Source organism: Arabidopsis thaliana, chromosome 2 (genome assembly GCF_000001735.4).
Source record: "Arabidopsis thaliana chromosome 2, partial sequence".
NCBI lineage: Eukaryota > Viridiplantae > Streptophyta > Magnoliopsida > Brassicales > Brassicaceae > Arabidopsis > Arabidopsis thaliana.
This window is the reverse complement of record NC_003071.7, coordinates 17,042,291-17,069,697: the sequence shown is the minus strand read 5'-3', so window position 1 is coordinate 17,069,697 and position 27,407 is coordinate 17,042,291. Positions and strand designations below refer to the sequence as shown.

The window sequence follows — 27,407 nt, the reverse complement described above, 5'->3', positions numbered from 1 at the left end:
TCCCTTGAACTCGTGATCGTTTATTTTATCAATCATGAACACAAAAGAGAAGGAGTATATTTTTGGACAGATGCACATGCAAGACCTTTTAATACATCCAAAATCAAACAATGTTAACATCTTATGTTCACTAATATATATGATCTTTTCTAGCTACAAGCATGTCTCTCGGTTAGCACAATTAATTTGTTAGGTCTGTCATAATTGTCTGTTGTTGGTGTGAGGCTTAAACTAATTAGTTTAAACAGAGACAGAGACTCAAAAACAACTCATGATCTGATCAATATCTCTGATATATTATAGACACGTCACCACAGTTATAAGAGACTGGAGTCCAATAAGATTACCAAATTGCTCAAAATACCATTTTCATCAAAGAAATAATAAGAAAAAAAGGAAAAAGATGAAACAAAAGAAAAAAAGACATGAACTTTGGGTAGGCCCAAAAGTTTGAGTGTGGAAATGAAGTTGCGGGAGGGTGATTAGATGACCATTTTGATTTGTTGCCCTCTTTTTTTCCCATTTCTCTTTACTACCCAAATACGCACCCACACTTTTGACCCACACCCACTTTCTCTATTTTTCTTTCTCAAATTTCTTATCAAATCATGCGTTTTTCTTTTTTTTTGAATATTTTTTCATAAAAAAACCCACCCCTTAAACATTTAGAATCTTGAGTATAATTTATGTCGGCTATTTATGTCTATACACATATAGACACACAAGTTTATATCATATTTTATAGTCCGAACATTTTAAAGTAAAAATATTAAGCTAGATCTCTTAAAAATTAAAATACTCAAATTCAGGTTAATATGTATTAGGAGATCTAGCTAAATATCTATATGTATGACAACCAATTATTACACTATAAATTTATCTAAAAATTTATAGCCAAACATGTATTGTTTGGTTAAATTTCATAGTTTGTACCAAAATACAATCTATAAGAGTATAATGTAGCAACTTAAATGTTTAAATGTGCACCTACAGAGAAAAAAAATACTATTATAAATTGGTTATACGTAATTGTTTTATTAATGATCATATAGTTTTGTTTCCTGCGATGATCATATAAAAGTTAAGATAGGAAATAATAGATTTGATCATCTAAAAAAAGTGGATAGAAAAATATGTGGAGATAATCAGGCATCGTGGTTTATTGGTAAAGGAAACTCGACTGAGGCGCCCATCATCCGGGTTTGATTCCTGGCCATTAAGAAATTAACATGCGTACTTGCTCTAGTGTCTCAGACCATTAGTTCCAGCGGATTTTTATGTGGAGGTTTAAAAATCCCTAATCGCGGGTTTAGGCCCAGTAAGATAATAAGATTACTGTGTGGTCTGGATATTTAGTTATAAAAAAAAAAAAAAAAAAAAAAATGTGGAGACAGACGTCCGACACCGTGCATGGTTCAGCTCGTCACATTGATTCTATAGTTTGGTAAAAATATATGAATCATATTGAAAACTCAAAGTTATTTAATTAGAGTTACGAATGATTTTTACGTGACAAATCAAAAGTCAGATACATATGCCAGATTTTGTCAGAAGGATTTTGTGTAAGCATATAATTCCCAATCGCAGAGACGTAAAATATTCGATTCGTTAACTAAATCGTAAGGAGTTGACACTTGTCTCCGACAGCGGCCAGAGTCGATTTACGTGGAATCCACACATCCGCACTTGCATGACACAAACTGCACCTTTTCATCTGTTTTTTTTTTTTTTTAATTTGAAAGTTTTACACCCAATGGTGCTAATTTTAGTAGCCACATACATAACTATAATATTAAAATGTGCAAGAGATCATTACATAATTGGAACGAAATTTTGATCATGAAACATATGGTTTACACTAATACACGAATAGAAATCCTATTATGATGAGTTCATGCATGATACAGTGGTTGGTATACTTCACTATAAATTTATATGATCTTGAACTCGAATATAACATAGAATGATCATATATATATATATATATATATATATATATGAAGACATTCCAATATTGTTACTATTGTTAAATAATCAACATCATATCATTTGTACAACACTAGTCAGTTGGTTCAATCATAATACTTCTAAAGTACTTATGTTTTTATACATGCAGACGAGTGAGCGTGAGACATTTCCTCTATTTGGATAAGTATATTGAATTATTAATTATTAACATAATGGATAGTTTAAATTTCAAAAAAATAACAAAAAAAATAATGATGGATAGACTAGAACCTCCAATTAAAACAATGCAAATCAAGATGTTGAACCGATCGAACCATCAAACTTTTTCGGATTGCATAATAAAATAATTCGTCTTTGTTCTCATTCTCACCGTGCATATACATATCAACAAAGTCATGCGACCTAATATAATACAGTTGAATCTATCTAATTTTTTTAAAAAAAATTAAGATACGAATTCCACACAAACCTTCTCCAACTAAGTAAAGTAGCCACTATTGTCACTTAAAGTGACATTAATGCATATTCTATAAAAGATAATGGATGCCCAACTAAACATAAGTGAAGTATTTGGGATATATAATAAAACAAAAGAATCCAATGAGTTATGCTATGTGGTTAGCTTTTGTTCACGAATTTATATATTGTATAATATATGAGGTTTACATTTCGGATAAGCAATTCTAGGCAGATCGATGATATGTACGCAAACATGTATAGATGTATTCAAGAATTGAGTATATAATTGCTTATCCGAAATGTAAACAACAGGTATGAACATATATAATTAAGTGCCCAAAACAGAACATATATTCAAGATTTTCTTGTACTAATAATATTCTTTTTTTTGGTAAGGTGTTCTAATAATATTCTGATTAGATTAACTTTTAACCATATATAACTCATAATTATTTTGTTACGTAACTCTAAAAATATCTGGGGTTTTATTTCTTTGTGAAGAGATCGATAACAGACAAGACATGTAACACATATTTTGTCCACCTTAAATTTCTAAACATGAAATGTAGTTTTGAGATATTGGCCGGTCCCAATGTACGTAGGATTGAACCCAATTGATTATTGCTGCCACGTGGAACTCAATCTGTCCACTTATGCTTCTTCATTGATTTAACCTCTTATTAAAGATCGATGATTTATGACCATGAATGTAGTAATTAGGATAGAGGTGGACATACGTCAGATTCCACACGTATATAACCCCATATTAGCATTACAATGAGTTAATCTTTTTGCAGAGGTCGGTCGATTTGTCAAATTTCTACTATACATTAACCAAAAGATATTCTACTATATATTAAATAAAGCAATTAGCTTATGATGGTGATGAGTCATGAGACCACATATATCGAAAACCACGGTAGACTAACAATCGCAACAATTTTTCTGTGGCTTTCAAGTTTCTTTTAATCTTTTAACAATACGCTAATCCGATCCGGCTAATTTTAGTTCAGTTTGGATTTTGTGATTTTATAGACAAGTCCACAGTTTAAAAAAAAAAAAAACCATGTTTAAAGCCAATTGCATGAATAAAATAATTTACATGCATGTTAGAATTACGTTTTAGTGTCCATATGTACTTATTAGTTTTTTTGTTTTTTTTGCAACTACAACATATACTAATGTTGTTGTTTTTTGTGCAACTAAAACATATACTACTATAAACATGTAAATTTTGATTGTTAAGAAATGAGGTGATGTTAATTAATCACTTGTTCCACACTGATCACACTTTTAACCTCGACTTTTAGTAGCCACAAGTTTTATTTAAAATCCTAATATGATTGGTTTCACGAAGTCATATAAACAGAATATATATATGTAGAATGTTTTATCCACTTACTTTAGAGATAATGAATTCATGACACCCAATTCTTATGCCGAATCAAACCGGAATAATTAACGCTAACGTCACCGAAAAAAAATAAAATAAAAATAACAAAAATACAAAGGAAGAAATCAGAGAACACTGAACATATCCGAATAATATGCTATATATACAAAGAACCTCTCACCACTTGGTTCTCAGGAAAAAGCACATTCTCCAAGTGTTTCTCTCCTCTCTTTTCCTAACTCAGTTTTCTTATATACATAACACTAATTTGACAATTTTTTTGTCCTCGAGGATCCTAAAATAACTCCAAAACTTTGATTGGTTTTTCTTGCTCTAAAACAAAAACAAAAACAAAATATTAAGATGGGATTAAGGATGTCAGAATCAGCTAAACCTTATTTTGCAATGGTCTGTCTTCAGTTCGGATACGCAGGTATGAACTTAGTAACTAAAACCGTCCTAGACCGCGGTATGAGCCATTACGTTCTTGTTGCATACCGCAACGCTTTTGCCACAGCCGCTATCGCACCCTTCGCTCTTCTCTCCGAAAGGTACATATTTCTTCTAAAGAAATCGATTCTCGCAAGACTTAGATTTTTTTTTTTTTTTGGTAGTAATAATTATGTATTGGGGATTTTTTTGTAGGAAAGTGAGATCAAAGATGACGTTTCCAATATTCATGCGAATATTTCTTCTTGCTCTTCTCGGGTTAGTCTTCTAACAGAACCGTTGATATCAAGAAGATTTTGTAATAATTACGATTAAGGCTAACATGGAAGGTTTAATTTGAACAGGCCGGTGATTGATCAGAACTTATACTATATCGGTCTAAAACTCACATCACCAACGTTTTCCTCCGCCGTTAGCAACATCGTGCCTGCAATTACCATTATCCTTGCCACACTTTTCAGGTAACATACAAAAAGCAACTTTTTTATTATTTACATTTATTCATTTAACCAAAGAAAAAGATACGTTTTATTATATTTTGGTACGTGGATATGCACCAATTCAAAAGTAGATGTATAGTAGTACAATTAGTGTATGACGATCGATGTCATAAATTATGAATATTGATGTGTGTGTTTTATGTAAATATTTGTTTTAAAGGATGGAGAAAGTGGAGATGAGAAAAGTAAGATGCCTGGTAAAAGTGATGGGGACGTTAGTGACAGTGGTTGGATCCATATTGATGATATTCTACAAAGGTCCTTTCATTAATTTCTTCCGGTCTCACCTCACGGCCGCCTCTTCGCCGCCGACGGCTGACTATCTTAAGGCTGCCGTCTTCCTACTCCTCGCTTCCCTCTCATGGGCGTCGTTCTTTGTTCTTCAGGTATGTATCAATTATATATTGATCCTGTGTATAATATAACTCACTTCTTACATCACTAAAAAACGTATAATATAGTTTTTAGGATTAGTTTTAAATTTCCATCAACATAGGAAAATATAGTTTATGCACCAAACCATGTAGGGGATACGTAAAAGTAATATAAAAAATTTGAAATTTTAGATATAGTATTAATAATGTTACTGGGATGTTGTTTCTAATTTTTCATGTTATATAATTTTTAAAAAAATAATTGGGTTAACTATATCTAAAATAATAATATGATTGGAATTTTTTTTCACTGTTTTCGTAATATATAAAAATATAGATTTAACGAATTAGGCTTTTATATTTTGTTAAATAGGCTGCGACTTTGAAGAAATACTCAGCCCATCTCTCAATGTCAACAATGGTGTGTTTCATGGGAACGTTACAGTCTTTAGCCCTAGCCTTCGTAATGGAACACAATCCTTCTGCTTTGAACATCGGTTTTGACATGAACCTTCTCGCTTCTGCCTACGCGGTTCGTCCTTTATTTCATCATGCCACTTTCACAAATAACAAAAAGATCAGTTTACAAAAATATTGATACTAACATTGTGATTGGTAACGGTTACAGGGAATAATGTCGTCGAGCATAGCTTACTACGTTCAAGGACTTATGATGCAGCGAAAAGGACCGGTCTTTGTCACTGCTTTTAACCCTCTTATCGTTGTCATTGTCTCCATCATGAGCTTCTTCGTTCTCGGTCAAGGAATCTACCTTGGAGGGTACGTTAACAACAACCGGTTAATTATGATATATTCCCGGTTTAGTCTTGGCTCTGTCTTGTTAATTAATCAAACCGAAATTTGTTTTCTTTTTTCAGGGTTATTGGAGTGGTTGTTTTGATGGTGGGAGTCTACGCCGTGTTATGGGGCAAACATGTAGATGATGACGGCGAAGAAACACGCCATGAAGATAACGTTGTAGCCGTTAAGTGTTGTAGTGGCAATAATGGTCTAACGATAATGCCGAAAATCGACGAAGCTGATGAGGAGGATGTTGAAACCGGAAAGGCTACGTCGGAGAAGGAGTCGTCAGTTCCGGAAGTGGTGGTGGTAGTTTTTTGTAGTGAAAATGTGCATAGCGTTTCACGACCTAACTAGATGGGTTTTCAATTTTTTTTTTACTTTTTGTTAGAAGCAAAATTGGGGAGAAGAGTAACTTCTTTTTTTGATACTTGTAAGTTTGAATTCCTTTTCCCGTGCTTCAAAAGTTTTATATTTTATTTATAGTTTTGATTTCTTATTGTAACTAAGGGATTCGATTTTGATCGTTGACTAGCTATACAATCCCGTGTAATCACTACATTTGGTATTGGTACGCATCTGTTACATACCATTTTTACGGCGGTTTTAGTGAACTATATTATAAAAAAAAATCGTAAGTTTTTTTGTGTGTGTGTTAACAATGTACTCACTACTCACTGTTCCATATTTTTGATGTACGTATATCGAAAACATTCTGCCAACAAATGCAAACATAACAAAAGTCAAAAACAATAACATAACCGGGAATTAAACCAAAATGTAATTGCTTTTTATTAGTGTCAGGCCTTCTGCTTAAAAATATTCTCGGCCCAGAGCCCATTAACACCTATCTCAATTCATATTGAAGAAAATGACTATATTACTTGACAAAAACTTTAGTCAGAAAAATATGGAATCTCTTTCGGTACTGCTAAGTGCTAACCTTAAATAGTATAGAATTCTTAGTTCATTCTCAAAAACATAGCTATATGTAGATTATAAAAGTTCGATATTATTTCCTGCAAAAGATGTTATAATGTTACAACTTACAAGAAAATGATGTATATGTAGATTTTATAAACTGGTACCGTAATTCATAAAAGATGGTGGTGGGTATGTATCAGTAACGGAACTTACATATGCGTGTGTATTACTATGTCTATATGGTGTATTCCTTTGTGTGGAACAATGCACGTCAGAGTTGTTTATTTTCTTATAGAATTTAAGGAATCAATTATTGGATTTCTCAAGGTGAAAGTGGACTTCTTTGCACGCAAGGTCTAGTTGCCGACTTGCCGTTGCATGTAACATGATTGTTGAAATAAAGTGAATTGAGAGAAGTTTGGCCAGACATTTTAAATTTAACCCAAAAAAAGTAGGGCCTAACACAAAATATAACCTCTCTTTGTTCAAAGGAAATAACACCTACGTCTTATAATTGAACCAAACATTGAATCATTGAACTCACCTATAATAATTATAATAACACGAATTCACAAGACACCTAAAAGAAAAAGTTCACAAAAACAAATAAAAATTTACCTCTCACCAAACACACTCACCTACCCGTCTGGTCCCACTGACCCCAACATACAACACCGACTCTCTCCCACACCAATTTTTTTTTTTGGCGTTTTAAAACAAATAAACTATCTATTTTTTTTTCTTACCAACTGATTAATTCGTGAATAATCTATTATCTTCTTCTTTTTTTTGTGACGGATGATTAGTGCGTGGGGAAATCAAAATTTACAAAATTTGGGATGATTCCGATTTTTGCCATTCGATTAATTTTGGTTAAAAGATATACTATTCATTCACCAAGTTTTCAGATGAGTCTAAAAGATAATATCATTTCACTAGTCACTTAAAAAAAGGGTTAAAAGAACATCAATAATATCACTGGTTTCCTTAGGTGACCCAAAAAAAGAAGAAAAAGTCACTAGTTTCTTTTTGGAAATTTTACTGGGCATATAGACGAAGTTGTAATGAGTGAGTTTAAATTTATCTATGGCACGCAGCTACGTCTGGTCGGACTATACCAAGTTACCAACTCTCTCTACTTCATGTGATTGCCAATAAAAGGTGACGTCTCTCTCTCTCTCACCAACCCCAAACCACTTTCCCCACTCGCTCTCAAAACGCTTGCCACCCAAATCTATGGCTTACGGGGACATGTATTAACATATATCACTGAGTGAAAAGAAGGGTTTATTACCGTTGGACCAGTGATCAAACGTGTTTTATAAAAATTTGGAATTGAAAACATGATTTGACATTTTTAATGATGGCAGCAGACGAAACCAACAACACTAAGTTTAACGTTCGTGGAGTATACTTTTCTATTTTCGAAGAAGACATATAACTAAGCTGATTGTTATTCTTCATAGATTTCTTTTCACTGCGAATAAAAGTTTGTGAACATGTCACCGTTTGAACACTCAACAATCATAAGCGTTTTACCTTTGTGGGGTGGAGAAGATGACAATGAGAAAGTCGTCGTACATATAATTTAAGAAAATACTATTCTGACTCTGGAACGTGTAAATAATTATCTAAACAGATTGCGAATGTTCTCTACTTTTTTTTTGTTTACATTAAAAATGCAAATTTTATAACATTTTACATCGCGTAAATATTCCTGTTTTATCTATAATTAATGAAAGCTACTGAAAAAAAACATCCAGGTCAGGTACATGTATTTCACCTCAACTTAGTAAATAACCAGTAAAATCCAAAGTAATTACCTTTTCTCTGGAAATTTTCCTCAGTAGTTTATACCAGTCAAATTAAAACCTCAAATCTGAATGTTGAAAATTTGATATCCAAGAAATTTTCTCATTGGAATAAAAGTTCAATCTGAAAATAGATATTTCTCTACCTCTGTTTTTTTTTTTCTCCACCAACTTTCCCCTACTTATCACTATCAATAATCGACATTATCCATCTTTTTTATTGTCTTGAACTTTGCAATTTAATTGCATACTAGTTTCTTGTTTTACATAAAAGAAGTTTGGTGGTAGCAAATATATATGTCTGAAATTGATTATTTAAAAACAAAAAAAGATAAATCGGTTCACCAACCCCCTCCCTAATATAAATCAAAGTCTCCACCACATATATCTAGAAGAATTCTACAAGTGAATTCGATTTACACTTTTTTTTGTCCTTTTTTATTAATAAATCACTGACCCGAAAATAAAAATAGAAGCAAAACTTCATGTCGTGGTTTCTAATAGCGGTGGCGACAATCGCCGCCGTCGTATCCTACAAGCTAATCCAACGGCTAAGATACAAGTTCCCACCAGGCCCAAGCCCCAAGCCGATCGTCGGTAACCTCTACGACATAAAACCGGTCCGGTTCAGATGTTACTACGAGTGGGCTCAATCTTATGGACCAATCATATCGGTCTGGATCGGTTCAATTCTAAACGTGGTCGTATCTAGCGCCGAGCTAGCAAAAGAAGTTCTGAAAGAACACGACCAGAAACTCGCCGACCGGCACCGGAACAGATCGACGGAAGCATTTAGCCGCAACGGTCAGGATCTTATATGGGCCGATTATGGGCCTCATTACGTGAAGGTGAGAAAAGTTTGCACGCTTGAGCTCTTCACACCGAAACGACTCGAGTCTCTCAGACCTATCCGTGAAGATGAAGTCACCGCCATGGTTGAATCCGTCTTCAGAGACTGTAACCTTCCTGGTACGTCTTCGTTGTTTAGGTCAAACTTTTTCGATGAAAGAGAGGAACATTATCTGCCATTAAAGAAGTTTTAAGTTTATCCATATAAAATACGACTTTGTAGTAAAATGCTCTGATTAAGGAAAGTTCGATTTATACAAAATCGGAAAGATTTTTCTTTTTTACTCAAAATCGTAATTTATGTTCTTTGGAAAGAACGAAATTTATGCCAGATTTGTCTTTTTATACAAAATTACGCAAGCCACACGTTGCCTTTACTAATTATCGTCAGAAATGATGAAATCTATGCTTAATGTCGTCAAATTAGTTTTATTTAAGTACATGAATAATTTTCGACTTTTATTTAAATCTTTCTATGGTAACAATAAATGTTTTTGGTTGAGTAGGTATTAAGTAAATGACTTTTTTAAAATAATAATTAGTTGTTATTTAATAGTACTACTATAGTAGCATATAAGTGATATTTTTTATTAAGAAAATTTATTTCGAAATAGTATAATTTGATAGTGTTATATTTTCAAAAATTATAAGGTCCATAATTATTTACCTAGTTCAATAAAAGTTTATGTTCATTAGTACAAAAACCCTAATTGTTTTTCTTAACACTGAATTTGGTTATTTATCTTTTCAGAAAACAGAGCAAAAGGTTTACAACTGAGGAAGTACTTAGGAGCGGTTGCGTTCAACAACATAACGCGGCTAGCCTTTGGGAAGCGTTTTATGAACGCTGAAGGTGTTGTGGACGAGCAAGGGCTTGAGTTCAAGGCCATAGTATCCAACGGTCTGAAGCTAGGTGCTTCACTGTCAATAGCTGAACACATCCCGTGGCTCAGGTGGATGTTTCCGGCTGATGAGAAGGCGTTTGCTGAGCACGGGGCTCGTCGTGACCGCCTCACTCGAGCTATCATGGAGGAGCATACTTTGGCCCGTCAAAAGTCTAGTGGAGCGAAACAGCATTTCGTTGATGCGTTGCTAACGTTGAAGGATCAGTATGATCTTAGTGAGGATACTATCATTGGTCTTCTATGGGTGAGTTTTAGTGCTTTTATGAAATCAGTTGACCTAATTTGTGTAGATTTCTTGTTTCTCACGTTTGGTAAATGGTGTGTGCAGGATATGATCACGGCAGGGATGGACACGACAGCGATAACAGCGGAATGGGCGATGGCGGAAATGATCAAGAATCCAAGAGTGCAACAAAAAGTGCAAGAAGAGTTCGACAGAGTGGTTGGACTTGACCGGATCTTAACCGAGGCAGATTTCTCCCGCTTACCTTACTTGCAATGCGTGGTGAAAGAGTCATTCAGGCTGCATCCTCCAACGCCTCTAATGCTACCTCACCGAAGCAACGCAGATGTCAAGATCGGAGGCTATGATATTCCCAAAGGATCAAACGTTCATGTGAATGTGTGGGCTGTGGCTAGAGACCCGGCTGTATGGAAAAATCCATTTGAGTTTAGACCAGAGAGATTCTTGGAAGAAGATGTTGACATGAAGGGTCATGATTTTAGGCTGCTTCCGTTTGGAGCTGGAAGACGGGTTTGTCCCGGTGCACAACTTGGTATCAATTTGGTAACTTCGATGATGAGTCATTTGCTTCACCATTTTGTTTGGACACCTCCTCAAGGGACTAAACCGGAGGAGATTGACATGTCTGAAAACCCTGGACTCGTTACTTACATGCGTACCCCTGTGCAAGCGGTTGCAACGCCTCGGTTGCCTTCGGATCTGTACAAACGCGTGCCTTACGATATGTAAATGTCACTCTGATCTACCTTTTGTTGCTGCTGCTCATGCTCTTGTTGTTGTTTGTAGACATGTTTCTTGTGGTTTATCATCGAAAAACTTTTGATGAGATTTGTTGTATCAATTCTCTCAAGGAGAAGTAAAGAAGCCATCTTCTTTGTCATTGGGTTTACGATCTTTCAATCAGTGCAATGTTGTAACTTGAAACATAAGAATAAACAGGAAACAAACATACAAAGATATTTGCAGGACATAAGAACAAGTTTCTTGATTACATTAACTTTTTAGGTTTCGCATATAGCAAAGTATTTTACACACATATAATTAATTACTCTCAGAGCATTTGTAATCATTAACTTGAACAAGTGAAATTCAAGAAGATGATTCCTTGAACTCCTGCAACTGTTTGAAGTTCATCCATGGCTTCACCCACACTTTGGCTTCAAAATTCTTAGTCTGATCACCTTCTTTTGCTTCTAGGGTTAAGTGGTACATCGTTCCTGCAACTACCTGCTCCCTTGCTTTGACAATCTTCTTGAACTCAAGAATTTTGTTCTGTACTTACCCGGAAAAAACAAAAACTAATCAGATAAAGATATATTCATAGGTTATTATAATCAGATCGAAAACAGAGGATTTAAAAACCTGTTGTTTGTTATGTTCTTGAATGGCAAATCGAGCGAGACTCTCGATCTCTCCACTGTTCTGATTTCCTCGGAGATCATGAACGCCTCCTAGCATCATCGTCTTCTCTGTGCTTTTCTCTTCTGATCTGCAAATCGCTAATTGAATTGTTCCACAGAGAAGAAGAGTAACGATCCAGAACGTCTTTGATTCCATCTTTAATAGACAAACTTATGCTTCTTCAAATTTCAGATTCGTAGGTTTTGGCCATGTCGGTATCTTTTACGTTACTTGGCGATTAAGGTATGAAAGTGACAAGTCAAGGAACAAATGACACGTGTCTTCACCTGAGAGGCTGTGCGTTTCGTTCTCTCTGAAAGGTCAAAGAGATAAGAAAAACAAAAAGCGGCACGCTGTGTGTGGTTTATATTAATTTGAGAGCGTTCCAAACACATGAAAACGGTATGCATTCTACGAGGTTACTGTTGAAACTGCGAAATTGGGGAATTCGTCGTCGTCATCACGCTCGATCGGTTCTCTGTTCGTCGTTTGTTTTTCCGGTGGAGAAAAATGGTGATGGAAATTGTGAAACCAAACACATGCATTAGAGGATGTTGCACCAGTGAATCGATCCCTCTTCATCTCCCTTCTTCTTCCTTCACTCTTCTCTCCCCAATCGCTAAAGGTACTGTTTCTTCTCTTCCCCAGTTCCCCCTCTCCCTCTCACTCCCGCAATCTTCATTCGTTTGAATTCGATTTGTCTGGAGAAATTTTCAGGATCAGAGAGTGTTGTTTATGAAGCGATTCTCGATGGCCGAAGAGTAGCAGCGAAGAAGCCTATCTTGTCTACTTCCGATGACCTTGACAAGTTCCACAGGAATTTGCAGCTCTCATGGTCTCTCTTTCATTTTCCATTTCCATTTTAAATTTCGTACCATTTTCAAAATGTTGTTTTTTTCTTACTTTGCTGTGGATTGGTGAAGCAATCTCAATCATCCTGGTGTGGCTAAGTTACTAGCAGCACATGCGAAGCCTCCAAATTACATGTTTTTCTTTGACTTCTACGAGTCTGGGACTTTAGCTGAGAAGTTACACGTCGAGGAGTGGTCTCCGAGTATTGATCAAGTGTTACTGATCACGCTTCACTTGGGTATGTGACTCTACTTGTCTCAAAGGAACCTTCTTTTTTGCCATTCGTGTGTGACTCTGACGATTTCTTCTTCTTGTCATAAACTTTTCAATGGTTACTAATTTGAATATCTGATTCTATCTGTTTCGTTTTTTTCAGCAAAGGCATTGCAATATCTTCACAACAACGGGATTGTTCATAGGGATGTGAAACCAGCAAATGTTCTTGTAATTCTCTTCTTCCATTCTCTAGATTCTCTATCTTGTTATGTGCTTATTTCATATAGGATAGGTACTTCTTCTGTTTCTTTATGAAATTTGTGTGTGATGCTTAAGTGAGCTTTTGTTGTTGCAGCTTGACGAGAAGTTTTTCCCATATCTGGCTGACTTTGGTTTAGCTGAATACAAGAAGAATTTGCGCGAAGTTAATCTGCAGAATTGGAGATCGTCTGGGAAGCCAACTGGTGGATTCCACAAAAAGAATATGGTCGGAACACTTATTTACATGGCCCCTGAAATACTGAGGAAAGACATGTATACTGAGAAAGCAGATATTTATAGCTTTGGGATTTTGATCAAGTAAGAATTATCTTTGAGTAGAAATTGTAAAGTTTTTTCTTCGTATTTTCTTACATTCAACTTTTCTTTAGATCTTATATTTCGTTTGGAGTATATTTAGCTTTCTTCCTAAAAGATCCCTGTGGTTATGAATTTTTTTTCCATCTTACATTGCAGTGAGCTTTTAACTGGAGTTGTTCCATATACTGATCGTCGTGCAGAAGCTCAGGTTAAAATTTTCTTTCCTCATTTCGCATTTTGACATTATTATCTCTGGGAGAAGCCTTTATATACGATATACTGTATTTTCATATATTCAGGCTCCTGAATTGCATTCATTTGCCGTTCAATGATATTGCTATATCTTGGCAAGCCCAATTCTTACGATTTCTGTGATAAATATATATGATTTTATGGACATATAGCAGTTTATATGAATGCATTCTTGTTCTTTTCATTCATGACACATAGTGTTTCCCTTTGCATATCTTGATGGCAGGCTCACACTGTTTTAGAGATGAATTACACAGAACAGCAACTTACAGTTGCCATTGTGTCTTCTGGTCTGCGACCAGCTCTTGCTGAAATTGGATTGCACCTTCCAAAGAGTTTGCTATCTCTGATACAAAACTGCTGGGAATCTGATCCGTCTAAACGACCTTCTTCGGACAATGTGGTTTTGGAACTAGAATCAATTTGGGAACAAGTGAGAGGAAAACAGCAAGGTCATCTCCTTGAGAAAACTTCTAATTCCCAGAGTGATACGGATGGGGCGGACATCATTAAAAATTCAGGAGATTACAGGGACACCGTTAATTGGTTTAGTCAAGGGGAGTGTTTATCCAAGAAATCGTCTGTTTCCACTGTCTTTGATGTGAAATTATGGTCTAGTTCAACAGATGAACCTTCAAGATATGTCCCAGTAATTTCTTGTGGGTCTTTTGCAACATGTGGAAGAAGAGAATCCATGGAAGATACACACTTCATCATACCGCACATGTGTAATGAGGAAAGCATCCACTTATTTGCCATCTTCGATGGTCATAGAGGTATACCAACTGCCAATTTTATCCAGGACGCATTAAACTCCAAATTCTTACTTGTGCCCTCTCTCTTTTTACTCCAAATTCTTTAGCTATCCATCAAATAGGATATAAAATAGCATCTTGAATGACATGCAGGCGCTGCAGCTGCTGAATTTTCTGCTCAAGTTTTGCCAGGACTAGTTCAAAGCTTATGTTCCACAAGGTTAATGCTCAGTTCAATCTTTTCATATTCTCAGCATGGTTTGTTCGAAAAACCCATTGGCATGTTTCATTTTCAGCGCTGGCGAGGCATTGTCACAAGCATTTGTTAGGACAGATTTAGCTTTCAGACAAGAACTGGATTCCCATCGTCAGTCAAAAAGGGTGAGTCAGAAAGACTGGCATCCTGGTTGTACTGCTATAGCCTCTCTCCTAGTAGAGAATAAGCTTTTCGTTGCGAATGTTGGTGACTCCAGGGCAATTTTATGCCGCGCCGGTCACCCTTTTGCTCTAAGTAAGGTGAGATGAGACTACCATACTGAAAGTGAGCTAAGTTTGTATTCTATTGGTGCCCTCTTTTCCATCTCCCCGCATAAATCAACTTCGCCATTGGTACTCAGGCACATCTTGCAACTTGTATTGATGAAAGAAATCGTGTGATTGGAGAAGGTGGACGTATTGAATGGTTGGTTGACACATGGAGAGTTGCTCCTGCTGGACTTCAGGTTTGGTCGTTATGTACTTGATAGACTTCCTTAAAATGATATCAAAGTAATAGCTGAGATTAGAGGAAAATCCAAAATGATGTTGGTCCATTTTTTGAAAATCCTGCTTTGTAACAGGTTACTCGGTCAATAGGTGATGATGACCTGAAGCCAGCTGTAACAGCAGAACCAGAGATTAGTGAGACAATTCTATCAGCTGACGATGAGTTCTTGGTAAATTGTATCTTACTTTCGTGTCATATATATGCAACTTTGATTGTTTATTAGACGGTTGAGAATAATAATAGGTTGAATGTGGTAGGTAATGGCAAGCGACGGGCTCTGGGATGTTATGAACGATGAAGAAGTTATTGGTATAATCAGGGATACTGTAAAAGAACCTTCAATGTGTTCAAAGAGATTAGCAACTGAAGCTGCAGCACGTGGTAGTGGTGACAACATCACAGTCATTGTAGTCTTCCTGCGGCCAGTGTCTACAGCCGAAAGGATCTACTAGTAGTATCCAATTCTTGCACATTATTATTCAACATTCAACTTCTTTACATATAAATTAATTCATGTGTGTTATCAAAATGAACCTTATGTTATCGTCCCACAGTATTATATTTGCTCTCAACCAGAAAGTACATAGACCATGTAAACTAGAAACTTAACTTGAGTGTATATACTCCTGATTACATCAGTTACATTATAATTGATTATTTTTTTGTATAGAAACATTTGGTACTTAAATGTTTCAGAATAACATGATACAAAAGGGGATCAGAAAGAAGAAAAATAAGAAGTATTGGAGTGGACGGCTTACTCTGCTCGTCTCATAATCCATATGCTTTCTAAGGTATTGATAGTTAGCCTACAGCTTGCACTATGGTCATCTTGGCAGTAATGCACACTTGTACCTATATATAAACACCTGAAAGTTAACCTTATGAGATTTTATCTCTTTGGTTGTCGTTTTCCTGTCTTCTATTAATCGATTTCCTCAAATTTCGCAGGAGCATCCTAATCTTGGCGTTGACCCTTTGCTCAGTGCATCTTGCAAAAGTGTCTGGAAGCTCTGCAGGAACGTATCCCATTCAACTGTTGTCATGTCCACGAAGGAAACTCCTTTTGATTCATCATGGTTTGGACTGATCGGTGGGCTCTTGCTCCTCACGGTGCATCTTTCTTGCTTGCCTCCTCTCTTCTTTTCTTTTGCACTTTTCTCTTGATGAGTAATCCGCTGGTTTTGTGATGACGACATGGAAGCAGTTACATCGTTAGGGATGGTGTTTGCACGTGGCCCTCTTGGAACCAAAGGTGGTTTAGATACATGAAATACCTCTGAAATCTCCGCTTCACATGGTGTATCTCCACCGTCAAACTTAAACATTCCACACTGTAACTCTGTGTTCACTTCATTTCCTTCATGACTATAGTCACTGTCTTCGCTTGTTTTGCCAAAGACACTTGCTTTCGCTTTGGTGCAGAGGGTCTCTAACAGACTGAAACTCTCTTCACCCTTGGAGAAATCCCGAGTCATCTTCTCGCCTATCTCCGCGAGACAGAGCCCTGCAGCTGCTGCTTGTTTTAAGAAAACTGTGCAGACGACGAGGACCCTTATGGCAGATTCCGGCAGAGAGTGTAGTTCAGTTCTCAGAAGTTCTGCGTCTTTGAAAGGGTCAAGATTGGATATATAATCCAGTTCAGTGTCAGAGAATGGAACCAAAGCTTGAGGCCAGTTTAGCCATTCAAAGTAAGGATCATCTAGGCATTCAGGGAGGCAGAGACCATGATCAATAGGCACAAGCTCAGCGGTCCCAAGTCGATTATAAGCTTCCTTTTTGTCACATCTCTTCACTAGCATATTTCCAGCATGTCTGTCAAGGTTCAGGAGTCTCACATCAAGTATTCCAATCCTATGAACCGAAGTAGCCGTGAAGCTTCCTGGACCCAATTCTCCTGCATCAAAATCATGACCCACAAATCGCTGCAAGGAAGCAACCTTATAGGGCATGGAGGAGAAAGAGAAGGCATCACTGACATGGAATGGGACATGTGAGATACTAACCAATGCTGTTGGTGGAACACCAGAAAAGCCTTGGTAATCCAAAAGGTAGGCAGCTAGTTCTCTGATACCCGTCTCGCCAACAGGAATTGAATGTTTCATTCCCGGTTGCCCGAGCATCAAATTTCCAGACTTTTTAGGATTATTGAAAGCTAGAGGCTCTTCATCAACCGGTTTAGCCACAGCAATGTTATGTCCCTTTCCGGTTTGCAAGAGATAAGCACCTCCCATGCCACTTGGTAAAAGCAAAGGCTGAGCTCCAGAAACCATAGCCATGGTCACCTCAGCCACAAGAGCACGAACGGTGGGCACTCTCTGTCCACCAAGAATCTCAATCCGTGGAGCCGTGGTTGCTTTGAGATCTTCCTCCATATTAGCAGACGCAGCTATGGAAAAGCAAGGAGAGGAAACACTACGATGGATGTTGTCATCTTCAAACGTATGATTAAAGGATTGCGCGAGGAAGTTGAAGTCAAGGTTGGTAAGGGATTGAAGTCTGCATCTTTGAGAGGATCGGTTAAAGTAAGGGAACTTGTCACTGAAAGGATCAATAGCCACGGCCATATCCGAGATCAATGTGGGCTTGCAGGTGATGATTATGGTCGTAGCCAAGCAATTCATGCCAAAACTCTTTGGCACTCCTATTTATATATTTACACAACTAAAACAAAATTTCGTATTTTTTTTCAAAAACCTACAAATCAACTTGGATCTATATACAGCCACAAGATGGTGTGTCCTTTGCTTCGCTTGAATCCATTGTGCCCTTTAAGTATTCGCTCCTCCAACCATGAATCGCCGCAATTTTCTGCAGAAACAAAAGAGAAGAAGATGATTCACATGGAAGCAGGCCTTAAAGAATGATTAAGATTGCTTGGAGAAGAATCAATAGACGAACCCTGAATACGGACGAAGGCATTCAGGGAGAGACGGAGAAAGATTGAAAACAGAGAGGAGCGTCAGAGACACCGACACTGTCACCGGAAAAAAATTCTGTCCTTTTTTTCCTGAGACTCCCCTCTTTCGAAACGATACTTCTTCCTCCTTTCTTTTTTTTTGTTTTCTTATTTTTTCTCTTTCTTCAAAACCCTTTTCCTCTAAATTTATTTCTGTTATGCTATAAATGTCTCTTCTTTATTTACGTTTCTGATATTCCCGCGTTTTTCGGTTATGAAAATCAGAGTTTTGCTATAATTAAAAAAGAAAGGTTAAAAAAAAAAAAAAAACTTAAAAGCTACCTCCTTATCTAAGTTAACACCGAAAATTGAGGATTTTATTTTGGACAGGAACAACAAATACAGAGTTTTATGTCTTATGGACAATGATGTTGAGAGCTTGTACTATTTTGAGTGATAATGATAATAACTAATAAGCAACATATGTGGAACCAAACAGGAAATCAGAAGGCTTATTGCTTTATGGGTTTGGCTTAGTCGAGCCATTGGCTATAACTTCTCCTCGGCTTTTGTTGATGTCTTCACCAGAAACATTAGCAGGAACAGATCTTCCACTGCTGGAAACGAGGTTCTTGATGGTTGACTTCAGGTCAGTGTCCTTTAGAAGCGAGTCCAAAGTCACGTGTACGCCTATATGCACAAAAAACAGTCTAAGTTAAAACTGGTATAGTTCTTAGGGTTGTGTGTTAGTTAGTAGTAAATACTTACGGTATCTCCAGTAGTGTTTGGGGTTTGTTGGATCATTGATTGTCTCCTCTGTTGCAGGACGAGTAGTGTACTCTTCTTTCAGAGCCATCATATCCTAAATTGTTCCAGAGGAAAAAAACAAACAACACATACTGTTATTGAGCCTCATAAAAAGTTCTAATAAATCTGAGAAGTCGGACAGTGGTGATGATTACCTGAAGCGGGAAAATAGCCCACATTGATGGAGCTTCAACATGTTGCCTCAGAATGAAATGAGTTATCTCTGGAATACACTGACTTGGAGGGATTCCATCTACACCAATCACTTCCTTGAAGTACTGCTGTCTTCTCTCTTCGTCCTCTTCCCACCAAGCTCGCAGGGTAGAGCAGTCGTGGCATGAAGGAGCACACACCTAAAATATTAAGACGATAGTTTGAATTATGCAGTGAATCACTCACCCATTACAAAATTCTCAGAAAATGAACGGTAGGAAGCTATAAGTAAGAAAGACAGAAGTCTGAGGAAAAATATCTAACCGTCATATAGTCATAATTAGACGGAATCCCAAACTTCACATCGGACTCACTTGGCATGCGCTGGATGCGAAGGCCAACCAATCCCAGTTCTTGCATAACCTGAGTAACTATTAATTTTAGCATATGCTTCTACACAAGTTTTATAAAGAAGTTGGATGAACCAAGAGAAAGAAAACAGAGCACATACAGGATGTACACAAGATGGAATGAGACCCAGATCCTCCCCACATGCCAGCATATTAGATGAATTCAACAGAGCAGGCAAGGTTTTCAAAGCATTTTTTCTCCATAGATCCTCTTGGCGTTGGAAATAGTAGTCATAGTATAGCCTCTTCAGAACATTTTTGCTGTATGAGAAAACCTTAATCAGATTTTCCCATATTGATGAAAAGTAGAAAAATACAGCACGATACAATAGCAAGAGAGGATCTGTGTAAATGTTCATGGGCGATATAAAATCAAAGGAACAAGAGCAGACTACTCTATTTGGGAAGTGACTGGGAAAAGGTTTTGAATGTACCTGTGATCATCCAAATCCTGGAAGCTTGAAGTATCCTCAATATTAAAGCGAGGATAGAATTTTCTTGCATCCTCTGGATCTTTGATCAGAACAACATTCTAGGGACACAAGTTCAACAGAAATAAACAATTGGGACAGTGGACTTGAGAGAGACGTGAAGTGGACAGAGTCACTTTATATAACAAGGAGAAGAAATCTGGAAAGCCCTTGTGATGCATGAAAGTTTACCCGTAAAATGTCAAAGACATCACGTCGAACTTTGTCCTCATTTTCTAGCAACAAAGACTTCTCAGCCAATGACTTCAGCTTTGCTACAATCTTCTTCTCTGTGTTGCAGTCCTCCTTGAACTAGAGTACAATTAAAGGAAACCAATTAAGAAAGATTTAATACATCCACTTAGCAAAAAACACCACAGAGTTTTGGACAGAAAAAGGTAAGACTTGGTTCTCCAAAGGAAAACGATCTCTAAATGAGGATTTTTACTAACCTCATACATGTCCTTCTGAGTTTCATTAAGAAAGTTTGATGCAATAAAAGGCCAAAAATCTCCAAATTTCTCCTGAAGGAACAGAACAATGACATATTATCAACAAATAGGTAATGAGATTGAAAACTCACAAACTAACTAAGCTGTGACAGAGGCAGATCATAATAAATGTGATGGAAAACTAACCTCAAGAAACTTCTTCTGGATATAGGGCTTGCTTAAGCGGTCAAAATCCCATATTCCCTCCTTTTCCAACTCTTCCTGCATCAGCAGCAGTTTTATCATCAAGTAACTCTCAAAGCCAAGTTTTTTTTAACTGTAAGCATGTAGCTTGTGTACCTGACTTAAAGGAATAGATGGACGGAACTTCCCCACTAAACCAGTCATAGCATGAGCTGGAAGCTCCCAGATTCTGAAGAATCCCAATATATGATCAATCCTGTATGCTGTGAAATATTTCCCCATCTGCAAAGCAAGTATGCAATGTGGTCAGCCTTCAGATCTACAAAGGATGTGGCTGGTAAGGACAATAATTCCAACCTGTGTTAGGCGAGCACGCCACCAGGCATAGTTGTCTTTTGACATTTCCTCCCAGTTATAAGTAGGAAATCCCCAGTTCTGACCATTTTTGTCAAAATAGTCTGGAGGTGCTCCAGTTGACGTATTCATGCGAAACAGATTCCTGTAAACCCACGTATCAACACTGTTTCTGTCAACGCCAATAGGTAGGTCTCCTTTCAGCACAACTCCTTTCTTCCTTGCATATTCTGCTGCTGCTGACAACTTTTGAAAATGGAACCAGAACACACTTTAGATGAAACATCCAGTAACCGACTTCACTTACAAGAATGGAATATAACTAGATAAATCAGAACATACTTACTTGTACATGTAAATGGTACTGAATGTAGTAGTGGAAGCATATAGTGTTATAGTGCAAGTTGTCCTTGGATATCAATTTTTCAAGCTGTGGCAAATGTTATTTGGAGATGTGAGAAATTACTGAAACTATATGAAATACATCTGGAAAGCTTGAACTAATTCGATCACAACTTAAACTTGAACAACATAAAAGCAAATTATACCTTGTCGTCTGTATAGTCAGAAAAGGTCCCCCACTGACTATGATCTGAAGTCTCAAAAAAGTCACGAAGGAAGCAGAAAGCTGCATATGGTTTCAACCAGCCCTTTCAAAGATAACAAAAATCCGTAAGCCAATGGAACGCTGACGTGGCCTTTGGAGGCATAAGTTCTATGCAGACAATTCTCAAGAGATATCAAGGAAACAATATCAGATTTTGAAGCATACCTCGTTTTCAGAGAAGAATTTCTGGAAGGTGCTTGAGTTCAAAGTCTGGTCTTTCTCTATGTCAAAGATTTTCTTGGCAATTGAAAGCTTAGTTTCCATGGTAGCCTCATAATCAACATCCTACACGTAACAATCTTTAAAGGATTAGGTTACAACACTCAAACTCTGATTGTGACGAACTAACATATGAACCAATTGCTTGCAGGCGTTTAAACACATCATGCTGATACAGACACAAACCATTTAAAAATACTATATCCCGTTTATCTGATGCTATCTTTTTCAAGGACGTAAAAGTAAGAAAATCTATGAAACGTCTAACAAGGGACTCATTACATTCTTGTCCAGTTGATTCTTCGCCTTCTGAATTTCTTCCTGAAAGAGAACGAAAAAGGTCAGCCAATATATTGCTTAGGAGTCTCTTCCAGGATACAATAAGTGTAGAAACTTACCTTGATATCTTCTGGCAGACGTTCAGAGAGAGCCTGCACTCTAAGATATAATGGATGCAATGCAAACACAGATAACGAGCTGCAAGAGAAGCAATCCAAATGAGGAAAGGAACAATAAGAATGAATCACACAGTTCAATGAGTTGATATAGAAATTTTACTAAGTAGAGAGTAGAGACTAATATTCAGCAGAGCCTCAGGCTCAGTCACTAATCATCAACCAAAGTATATGGAACCCAAGGTCTCGAAAACCAAATTGAAGCAAAAAATGAACTATTTATGAATTCAGTAGTCAAGAAAGAATAATAACAAAAATTCTGGATATTTGTTTCCATCCGTTAAGTAAGTGACAGAAGTCCTTTATTGAACTCCTGCAAAACTAACATAAATGTAATCATCATACCTGTAGGGATACGAGTCCCACCACATCTTATGAACGGATGTGTCATTTACTGGTAAAAGTTGTACTAGATGCAACCCGGAATCTACAGCCCAATCAACAAGCAACTTCAGATCGAGAAACTCTCCCACACCAACATCATCTTCTGACCTTACAGAGAACATGGGAACTGCTACACCAGCACCCCTCCATGGCATTGCCTACAAGTAAAATTAAATAATAGTAAGACAACATTGATTCTGTCACATTAGAGCTAGTTCATAGCTTGTCTCTGTTACTTACTCGAAACAAGCCATCTGACATGACAATGTATTCCTGTTTACTACCGATGGAGTGAAGAGACAGCTCCCGATTACCACCAGATTCAAACCCTATGCTATCTTCCTTCTGAACTTTACAGTATCTATATGTGAAAGAATCGTTAAGAACCCAACATGCAGAAAGCATATGAGAAGTGAAGTGTCAACTATGTTCAACTAATTAGTCTGGAAGAAAGTAAAAAGAAAGGATATTTGATAGGAAAGTCTGCTTTAGGGATCAAGCAATCTGCTTCCCATATGGAATCATCGACATAGTTGAGTCTAAGTCCATTTTCAACTTTCCAATTCCCCAACTTTTCTGGGGTGCCTAGAACATACACCTGTACATGTCATAATCAAGGGTAAGAATGATGGCCACAACACCACATCAGGCTCAAACATGAAAAGAAAGAAAACCAAAGATCATAGAGAAAGGCTTACAGATGTTCCCTCTCCAATGTCTGGACAACAGATTTTGAATTGGACAACAACTGAATCTGTTTACATGGTAAAGTCATAAGGCCACAACAGTTAGCAAAGAGATCAATCACAAACTAGAGAATCTCAGAGACAATGGTGTGATAGGATTAGATAAAAAAATGAATACCATCTTGATCTGACTTATTCATAAAGACCCCTAGAGGTTTTTCTACTTTCACATCGAAACTGTGGTGGAAGATGACATCTTTAAATGCACTTCTAAATGGAAGAGCTTGATCCCCACTCTAAAATTAAAGGAACAGAACATCAATCACAACACTACAAAATCAGATTACAAAATTTGTATAATACACTCGAAAAGGACAAAGAACTCAAACCTGCCAGAGATCACGAAGATGAACAGACTCTCCACCGGTCAATGTCTCAGGCACCACAAGTTTTCGTTTCATCCCAAACTCCGACCTTAACACACTCTTCGAGTCATCCACCACATAGTAACAATAGTCAGAGCTAAACCCAGGTGGAACCGAGACAGAGCCACTCCAGATGAGCTGATCATCTTGCTGGGATGGCTTTAGCAGCAAACCTTTTTTCACATTCCCGGAACCAAGTCCAGGAGCCGAGCCACAGACCAGCAGGCTCTCTCCCCAGTGAGTGAAATACGGTATCCAAAAGCTGATGCTAACCATTGGCTTACTCGACTTGCTCGTACTCAACGAAAGAGATCCTAGATTCATCATTCTCTAAACAACAATAATAAAAATCAAAACTTTAGCAAAACCCAGATCACAATCACATAATTTACTTACTTATCAGATGGAGACTAACTCAAGAACCACAAAATCAAGAAATCAGCAACACGCAAGCCATTGGAGTGAATCGAAAATAGTGACGTAAAAAAAATTGGGAATTGATGATCACCTTTGCTTGAACAAACCGTAAATCAACATACACGAGTCTCGAGAGTGAGTGAAGCTGAGAAATAGTGTACTATATATGGCAAGTAATGATTTTAATTTCGTGTATTCATTATACGCAATCAAAAATGGCTTTTTCTGGAAGATATTTTTGTTTTTGTTCAATCGCTCTGCACCGTTAATTTATGAGCACGACTCTCTTCTCTTTCTTTTCCCTTTTTTTATTAGTATTGAAGAAGATCACGAGATACTGATAGATCGCTCAAGAGTGTCCAGACGTTTTCATTTATTTATTTATCGATCAACTCAAAAATCTATTTCAACCATTTTCAAAAACCCAACTAAAATGACATATTTAACAAAGCATATAGAAAATGATGAACTCGTTTTTAACAGAGAAAGAAAATCTACAGTAACAAATACAGTTCTCCATTATTTATGTTGATAAAAGAGAGTGAGAGAGATAGAGAGTGAAGCACAAGGCATATGCAGAATCACAAGCATATTTAAGTAAAGAGACCAAAGTGAGACCAAAGATTTGTTTTAGCTCACTTTTAGACTTTTAGTAATCAAAAGGCCAGCCACTGTAACCCATATATGATTGTTGATGTTGCTGTTGATGGTAGTTATGGTTCTCATCGCTTGTATCCGAGTTTCTTGTGCCTCCACGGTTTTGAGTGGAGCTTGAGCTTGAACCTGACGAACGGAATGGCCAGAAGGAAGAGAAAGGATTCCTTCTTTCATTCCCGTTCTCACGACTGTTACTACTACTACTACTACTACTGCTTCTGTAGTTTCTGGTAGGGGTGGTTCTGTTTTGACTGCTTGAAGGTCCGCTAGCTGATGGTAGCTCTTGGCGACAGACCGGGCAAGAGTTGTGCTGAACCAGCCACGGGACAATGCAGTCAGAATGATAGATGTGGTTACACGGCATCTGTTTCGCTTCTGATCCCAGTTCGAATTCGTCTTTGCACACGGGACAATTCGAGTCCGATGACCTAAGATGCCTCTGCGCGATCTTGATAGTTGGCAATGCGTCTATTGCTGATCTCGGTGCGGGTGGTGGGCCTCGGCGAGTAGTGCCAGCTGAAAGCTGCTCGAACAATTCTTCAAGGCCGGGACCGAAGAAGTAGTCGCCGGTGTTACCACGTGTGATGCCAATGCCAGGGGAGCCGCCATTGAAGAGGGCTTCGACTGCATTGTCGCCAGTTAGTCTATAAGGGACTTGACCACCAAAGATCAACAAAGGGGCCAGACCAGGAAAGTTTTCAGGACCTGAACTGATGGTTCTTCCTCTGATTTCTCTGTCGTGGCTCCTTTCAGCTAAGCGGTTCCTCATAAACACAGAGAAAGCATCCATGAGATCAAAAGTCTGATCACGTTCTACAACACCCCTGTGGGATCTAAACATATCAAAGGGGCTGGCTTGAGCCATATCAAGTTCTTCAACAAATCCACCTCCGCAATAAAAGCATACAGGCTCTTGGCCGTGAAGGCGGACAGCACGCTGACATCTGTGACACCAGTGGGTATTTCGACTGCTTGACATCCTGAGCTTCTCACTCTTCTTTCCTTCTGTGGACACAAACAAGACCACAACAATGCAATGCTTTCCTTGAAGCTCTTAGAAGAAGCTTTAGCTTATTTGACAGGTCTCAGTTAAAAACCTGCAAAAGTGGGTATAAGTTAGTAATCAGTTATCTACAGTTTTTTCCAAGTAAGCAAACCAAAGACTCCAGGAAATCCCGCTTGCCTCAGTTTAGTGCACATCAGAAGATTCAATTATAGGTCATACTTCAATATATAGAGAAAAAATTTTCTAAAACATAGGTTCCAACTTTCTTTTTCTAATACATTAATAGAAAGTTATTGTGGTGTTTTCCCCAAAACACAAAATATTGTTTCTACAAACTCAGAACTTATAATAGTACATAAAGCATATCCCTCAATCATGAATTTTCAGGCAATACAAAGTCTAGCTGCTAATAAACACACAGAGACTGAACCCAAAGTTTTAATCTTTTGACGGAACTTGCTTATATAAGCCAACACAAACCAACGAAGGTTCAAATAATGATGCAATCAATCACCTTGTAGCTACTACAATTTCTAACTGAAACCAATTTATGGAGTGGGAAAATAAATGAGAGGGTAATGTAACAACTCACAACTCACAAGTAACTCAAAATTCGGAATGGCTTAATCCAAACGAATTTCAGATGCACACAAGTATCAATTTAAATACGAGAAGCTAAAATCCGATCAATGAAAACGCTTCACAAAGCAGAGCAAAATTACCTGAGAAGAAATCTAAAGACAGAAGAGAAGAATTTCAATTCAGTGATCCAATCATGAAAACAAAATCTAAGATGGTTTGGTTAAAAGCGGAGCTCAATCAAAAGAATACCTCGACATCTAGAATTATGGATCGGAATGAGAAACCCTAGCGAGAGAGGATTTGGGGGGAAGAAGAGGATGAAGAAGAAGAACTGACTCTAGAAGAATCTCTCCGTCTTTATTACAGTCTCTACGAACGCACAATATATGCCACGTGTTTTTTACTTGTCGACTAATGTAATAAGAGTCTTTTTTAAGTCAACCCTACGTCTGCTAATTTTTTTAATAACTAAAAATATTATGGGCCTTGCGCTTCTTATAACTTTATCGGACAAAAAATATAGGAACATATCCGATGGGCCTGTTTTAGAGGTAGAAAGCATGTGATGGGCCTGTTTTAGTGGTAGAAAGCATGTGATGGGTTTTGAAGAGATTAGTTTTGAGAGAGATTCAAATTGTCTTGATCCAAATTCCAAGCGATATACAAACTTCGAGAGAATTGTACTCCTAATTAGTCAGATGCAATTGTTGAGATAGATAGACAATGTGTACTCAGTTATAAT

At 37.3% G+C, this 27,407-nt stretch overlaps 7 protein-coding genes and 1 long non-coding RNA gene across 14 annotated transcripts; 3 read left to right on the top strand and 5 right to left on the bottom strand.

The window, feature by feature from the left end:
* Window positions 1-3,884: 3,884 nt before the first annotated feature.
* On the top strand, window positions 3,885-6,600 carry UMAMIT11 (nodulin MtN21 /EamA-like transporter family protein). Its single transcript, NM_129653.5, has 7 exons — window positions 3,885-4,371; window positions 4,466-4,528; window positions 4,615-4,731; window positions 4,931-5,156; window positions 5,518-5,676; window positions 5,773-5,924; window positions 6,023-6,600. The coding sequence occupies exons 1-7, from the start codon at window positions 4,184-4,186 to the stop codon at window positions 6,300-6,302; spliced, it is 1,185 nt and encodes a 394-aa protein (NP_181622.2). The 5' UTR covers window positions 3,885-4,183; the 3' UTR covers window positions 6,303-6,600.
* Window positions 6,601-9,045: 2,445 nt separating this feature from the next.
* Window positions 9,046-11,645, top strand: CYP98A3 (cytochrome P450, family 98, subfamily A, polypeptide 3). Its single transcript, NM_180006.2, has 3 exons — window positions 9,046-9,649; window positions 10,281-10,678; window positions 10,763-11,645. Exons 1-3 carry the CDS (start codon window positions 9,166-9,168, stop codon window positions 11,405-11,407), a joined length of 1,527 nt encoding a protein of 508 aa, NP_850337.1. The 5' UTR covers window positions 9,046-9,165; the 3' UTR covers window positions 11,408-11,645.
* AT2G09205 lies at window positions 9,626-10,154 on the bottom strand. The gene has a single exon (NR_140489.1). It is a non-coding gene; the product is annotated as an other RNA (long non-coding RNA).
* CYSA (cystatin A) lies at window positions 11,576-12,310 on the bottom strand. The gene is made up of 2 exons (NM_129651.4): window positions 12,041-12,310; window positions 11,576-11,950 (listed from the first exon to the last, which is right to left on the bottom strand). The coding sequence occupies exons 1-2, from the start codon at window positions 12,233-12,235 to the stop codon at window positions 11,768-11,770; spliced, it is 378 nt and encodes a 125-aa protein (NP_181620.1). The 5' UTR covers window positions 12,236-12,310; the 3' UTR covers window positions 11,576-11,767.
* A 61-nt stretch (window positions 12,311-12,371) lies between these two features.
* Window positions 12,372-16,200, top strand: AT2G40860 (protein kinase family protein / protein phosphatase 2C (PP2C) family protein; the record flags this gene model as incomplete). 4 transcript variants are annotated; one of them, NM_001336873.1, is made up of 13 exons in its annotated part: window positions 12,485-12,704; window positions 12,797-12,914; window positions 13,003-13,169; window positions 13,308-13,375; window positions 13,503-13,726; window positions 13,883-13,934; window positions 14,205-14,754; window positions 14,887-14,953; window positions 15,030-15,249; window positions 15,351-15,455; window positions 15,573-15,668; window positions 15,757-15,880; window positions 16,196-16,200. In NM_001336873.1, exons 1-13 carry the CDS (start codon window positions 12,590-12,592, stop codon window positions 16,198-16,200), a joined length of 1,911 nt encoding a protein of 636 aa, NP_001325403.1. In that variant the 5' UTR covers window positions 12,485-12,589. The 4 variants fall into 4 exon arrangements, with proteins under 4 accessions (NP_850336.1, NP_001325402.1, NP_001325404.1 ...); NM_180005.4 differs by lacking the exon at window positions 16,196-16,200 and having other exon boundaries at window positions 12,372-12,704; window positions 15,757-16,130; NM_001336874.1 differs by lacking the exon at window positions 16,196-16,200 and having other exon boundaries at window positions 12,372-12,704; window positions 15,573-16,130.
* Window positions 15,944-18,613, bottom strand: PI4K GAMMA 1 (phosphoinositide 4-kinase gamma 1). The gene is made up of 2 exons (NM_129648.6): window positions 18,401-18,613; window positions 15,944-18,310 (listed from the first exon to the last, which is right to left on the bottom strand). The coding sequence occupies exon 2, from the start codon at window positions 18,121-18,123 to the stop codon at window positions 16,438-16,440; it is 1,686 nt and encodes a 561-aa protein (NP_181617.1). The 5' UTR covers window positions 18,124-18,310; window positions 18,401-18,613; the 3' UTR covers window positions 15,944-16,437.
* Window positions 18,614-18,635: 22 nt separating this feature from the next.
* DPE2 (disproportionating enzyme 2) lies at window positions 18,636-24,766 on the bottom strand. The gene is made up of 23 exons (NM_129647.4): window positions 24,512-24,766; window positions 23,968-24,333; window positions 23,757-23,874; window positions 23,591-23,646; window positions 23,363-23,490; window positions 23,133-23,259; window positions 22,854-23,050; window positions 22,452-22,530; window positions 22,336-22,374; window positions 22,000-22,119; window positions 21,776-21,877; window positions 21,574-21,657; window positions 21,231-21,473; window positions 21,030-21,155; window positions 20,877-20,951; window positions 20,691-20,762; window positions 20,431-20,550; window positions 20,203-20,300; window positions 19,870-20,029; window positions 19,683-19,781; window positions 19,361-19,558; window positions 19,167-19,260; window positions 18,636-19,088 (listed from the first exon to the last, which is right to left on the bottom strand). The coding sequence occupies exons 2-23, from the start codon at window positions 24,328-24,330 to the stop codon at window positions 18,919-18,921; spliced, it is 2,868 nt and encodes a 955-aa protein (NP_181616.3). The 5' UTR covers window positions 24,331-24,333; window positions 24,512-24,766; the 3' UTR covers window positions 18,636-18,918.
* A 16-nt stretch (window positions 24,767-24,782) lies between these two features.
* On the bottom strand, window positions 24,783-27,075 carry RHC1A (RING-H2 finger C1A). 4 transcript variants are annotated; one of them, NM_201923.4, is made up of 3 exons: window positions 26,915-27,075; window positions 26,806-26,817; window positions 24,783-26,174 (listed from the first exon to the last, which is right to left on the bottom strand). In NM_201923.4, the coding sequence occupies exon 3, from the start codon at window positions 26,054-26,056 to the stop codon at window positions 25,070-25,072; it is 987 nt and encodes a 328-aa protein (NP_973652.1). In that variant the 5' UTR covers window positions 26,057-26,174; window positions 26,806-26,817; window positions 26,915-27,075; the 3' UTR covers window positions 24,783-25,069. The 4 variants fall into 4 exon arrangements, with proteins under 4 accessions (NP_973652.1, NP_973651.1, NP_001324188.1 ...); NM_201922.3 differs by having other exon boundaries at window positions 26,806-27,075; NM_001336872.1 differs by having other exon boundaries at window positions 24,783-26,817.
* Between the last annotated feature and the right edge of the window lie 332 nt (window positions 27,076-27,407).

Bases quoted from the DNA above. Each gene is read 5' to 3' on its own strand.
- UMAMIT11 (NM_129653.5), top strand. From the start codon at position 4,184: ATGGGATTAAGGATGTCAGAATCAGCTAAACCTTATTTTGCAATGGTC. The intron at 5,157-5,517 runs GTATGTATCAAT...TTTGTTAAATAG, and splicing joins CGTCGTTCTTTGTTCTTCAG to GCTGCGACTTTGAAGAAATA. The intron at 5,677-5,772 runs GTTCGTCCTTTA...TAACGGTTACAG, and splicing joins TTCTCGCTTCTGCCTACGCG to GGAATAATGTCGTCGAGCAT.
- CYP98A3 (NM_180006.2), top strand. From the start codon at position 9,166: ATGTCGTGGTTTCTAATAGCGGTGGCGACAATCGCCGCCGTCGTATCC. The intron at 9,650-10,280 runs GTACGTCTTCGT...TTATCTTTTCAG, and splicing joins CAGAGACTGTAACCTTCCTG to AAAACAGAGCAAAAGGTTTA. The intron at 10,679-10,762 runs GTGAGTTTTAGT...TGGTGTGTGCAG, and splicing joins CTATCATTGGTCTTCTATGG to GATATGATCACGGCAGGGAT.
- CYSA (NM_129651.4), bottom strand. From the start codon at position 12,235: ATGGAATCAAAGACGTTCTGGATCGTTACTCTTCTTCTCTGTGGAACA. The intron at 11,951-12,040 runs GTTTTTAAATCC...GGGTAAGTACAG, and splicing joins AAGAACATAACAAACAACAG to AACAAAATTCTTGAGTTCAA.
- DPE2 (NM_129647.4), bottom strand. From the start codon at position 24,330: ATGATGAATCTAGGATCTCTTTCGTTGAGTACGAGCAAGTCGAGTAAG. The intron at 23,875-23,967 runs GTTTGAGTTCTT...CTTTAATTTTAG, and splicing joins ATCTTCGTGATCTCTGGCAG to AGTGGGGATCAAGCTCTTCC. The intron at 20,763-20,876 runs GTTAGTTTTCCA...CTGTTCCTTCAG, and splicing joins TCCAGAAGAAGTTTCTTGAG to GAGAAATTTGGAGATTTTTG.
- RHC1A (NM_201922.3), bottom strand. From the start codon at position 26,056: ATGTCAAGCAGTCGAAATACCCACTGGTGTCACAGATGTCAGCGTGCT.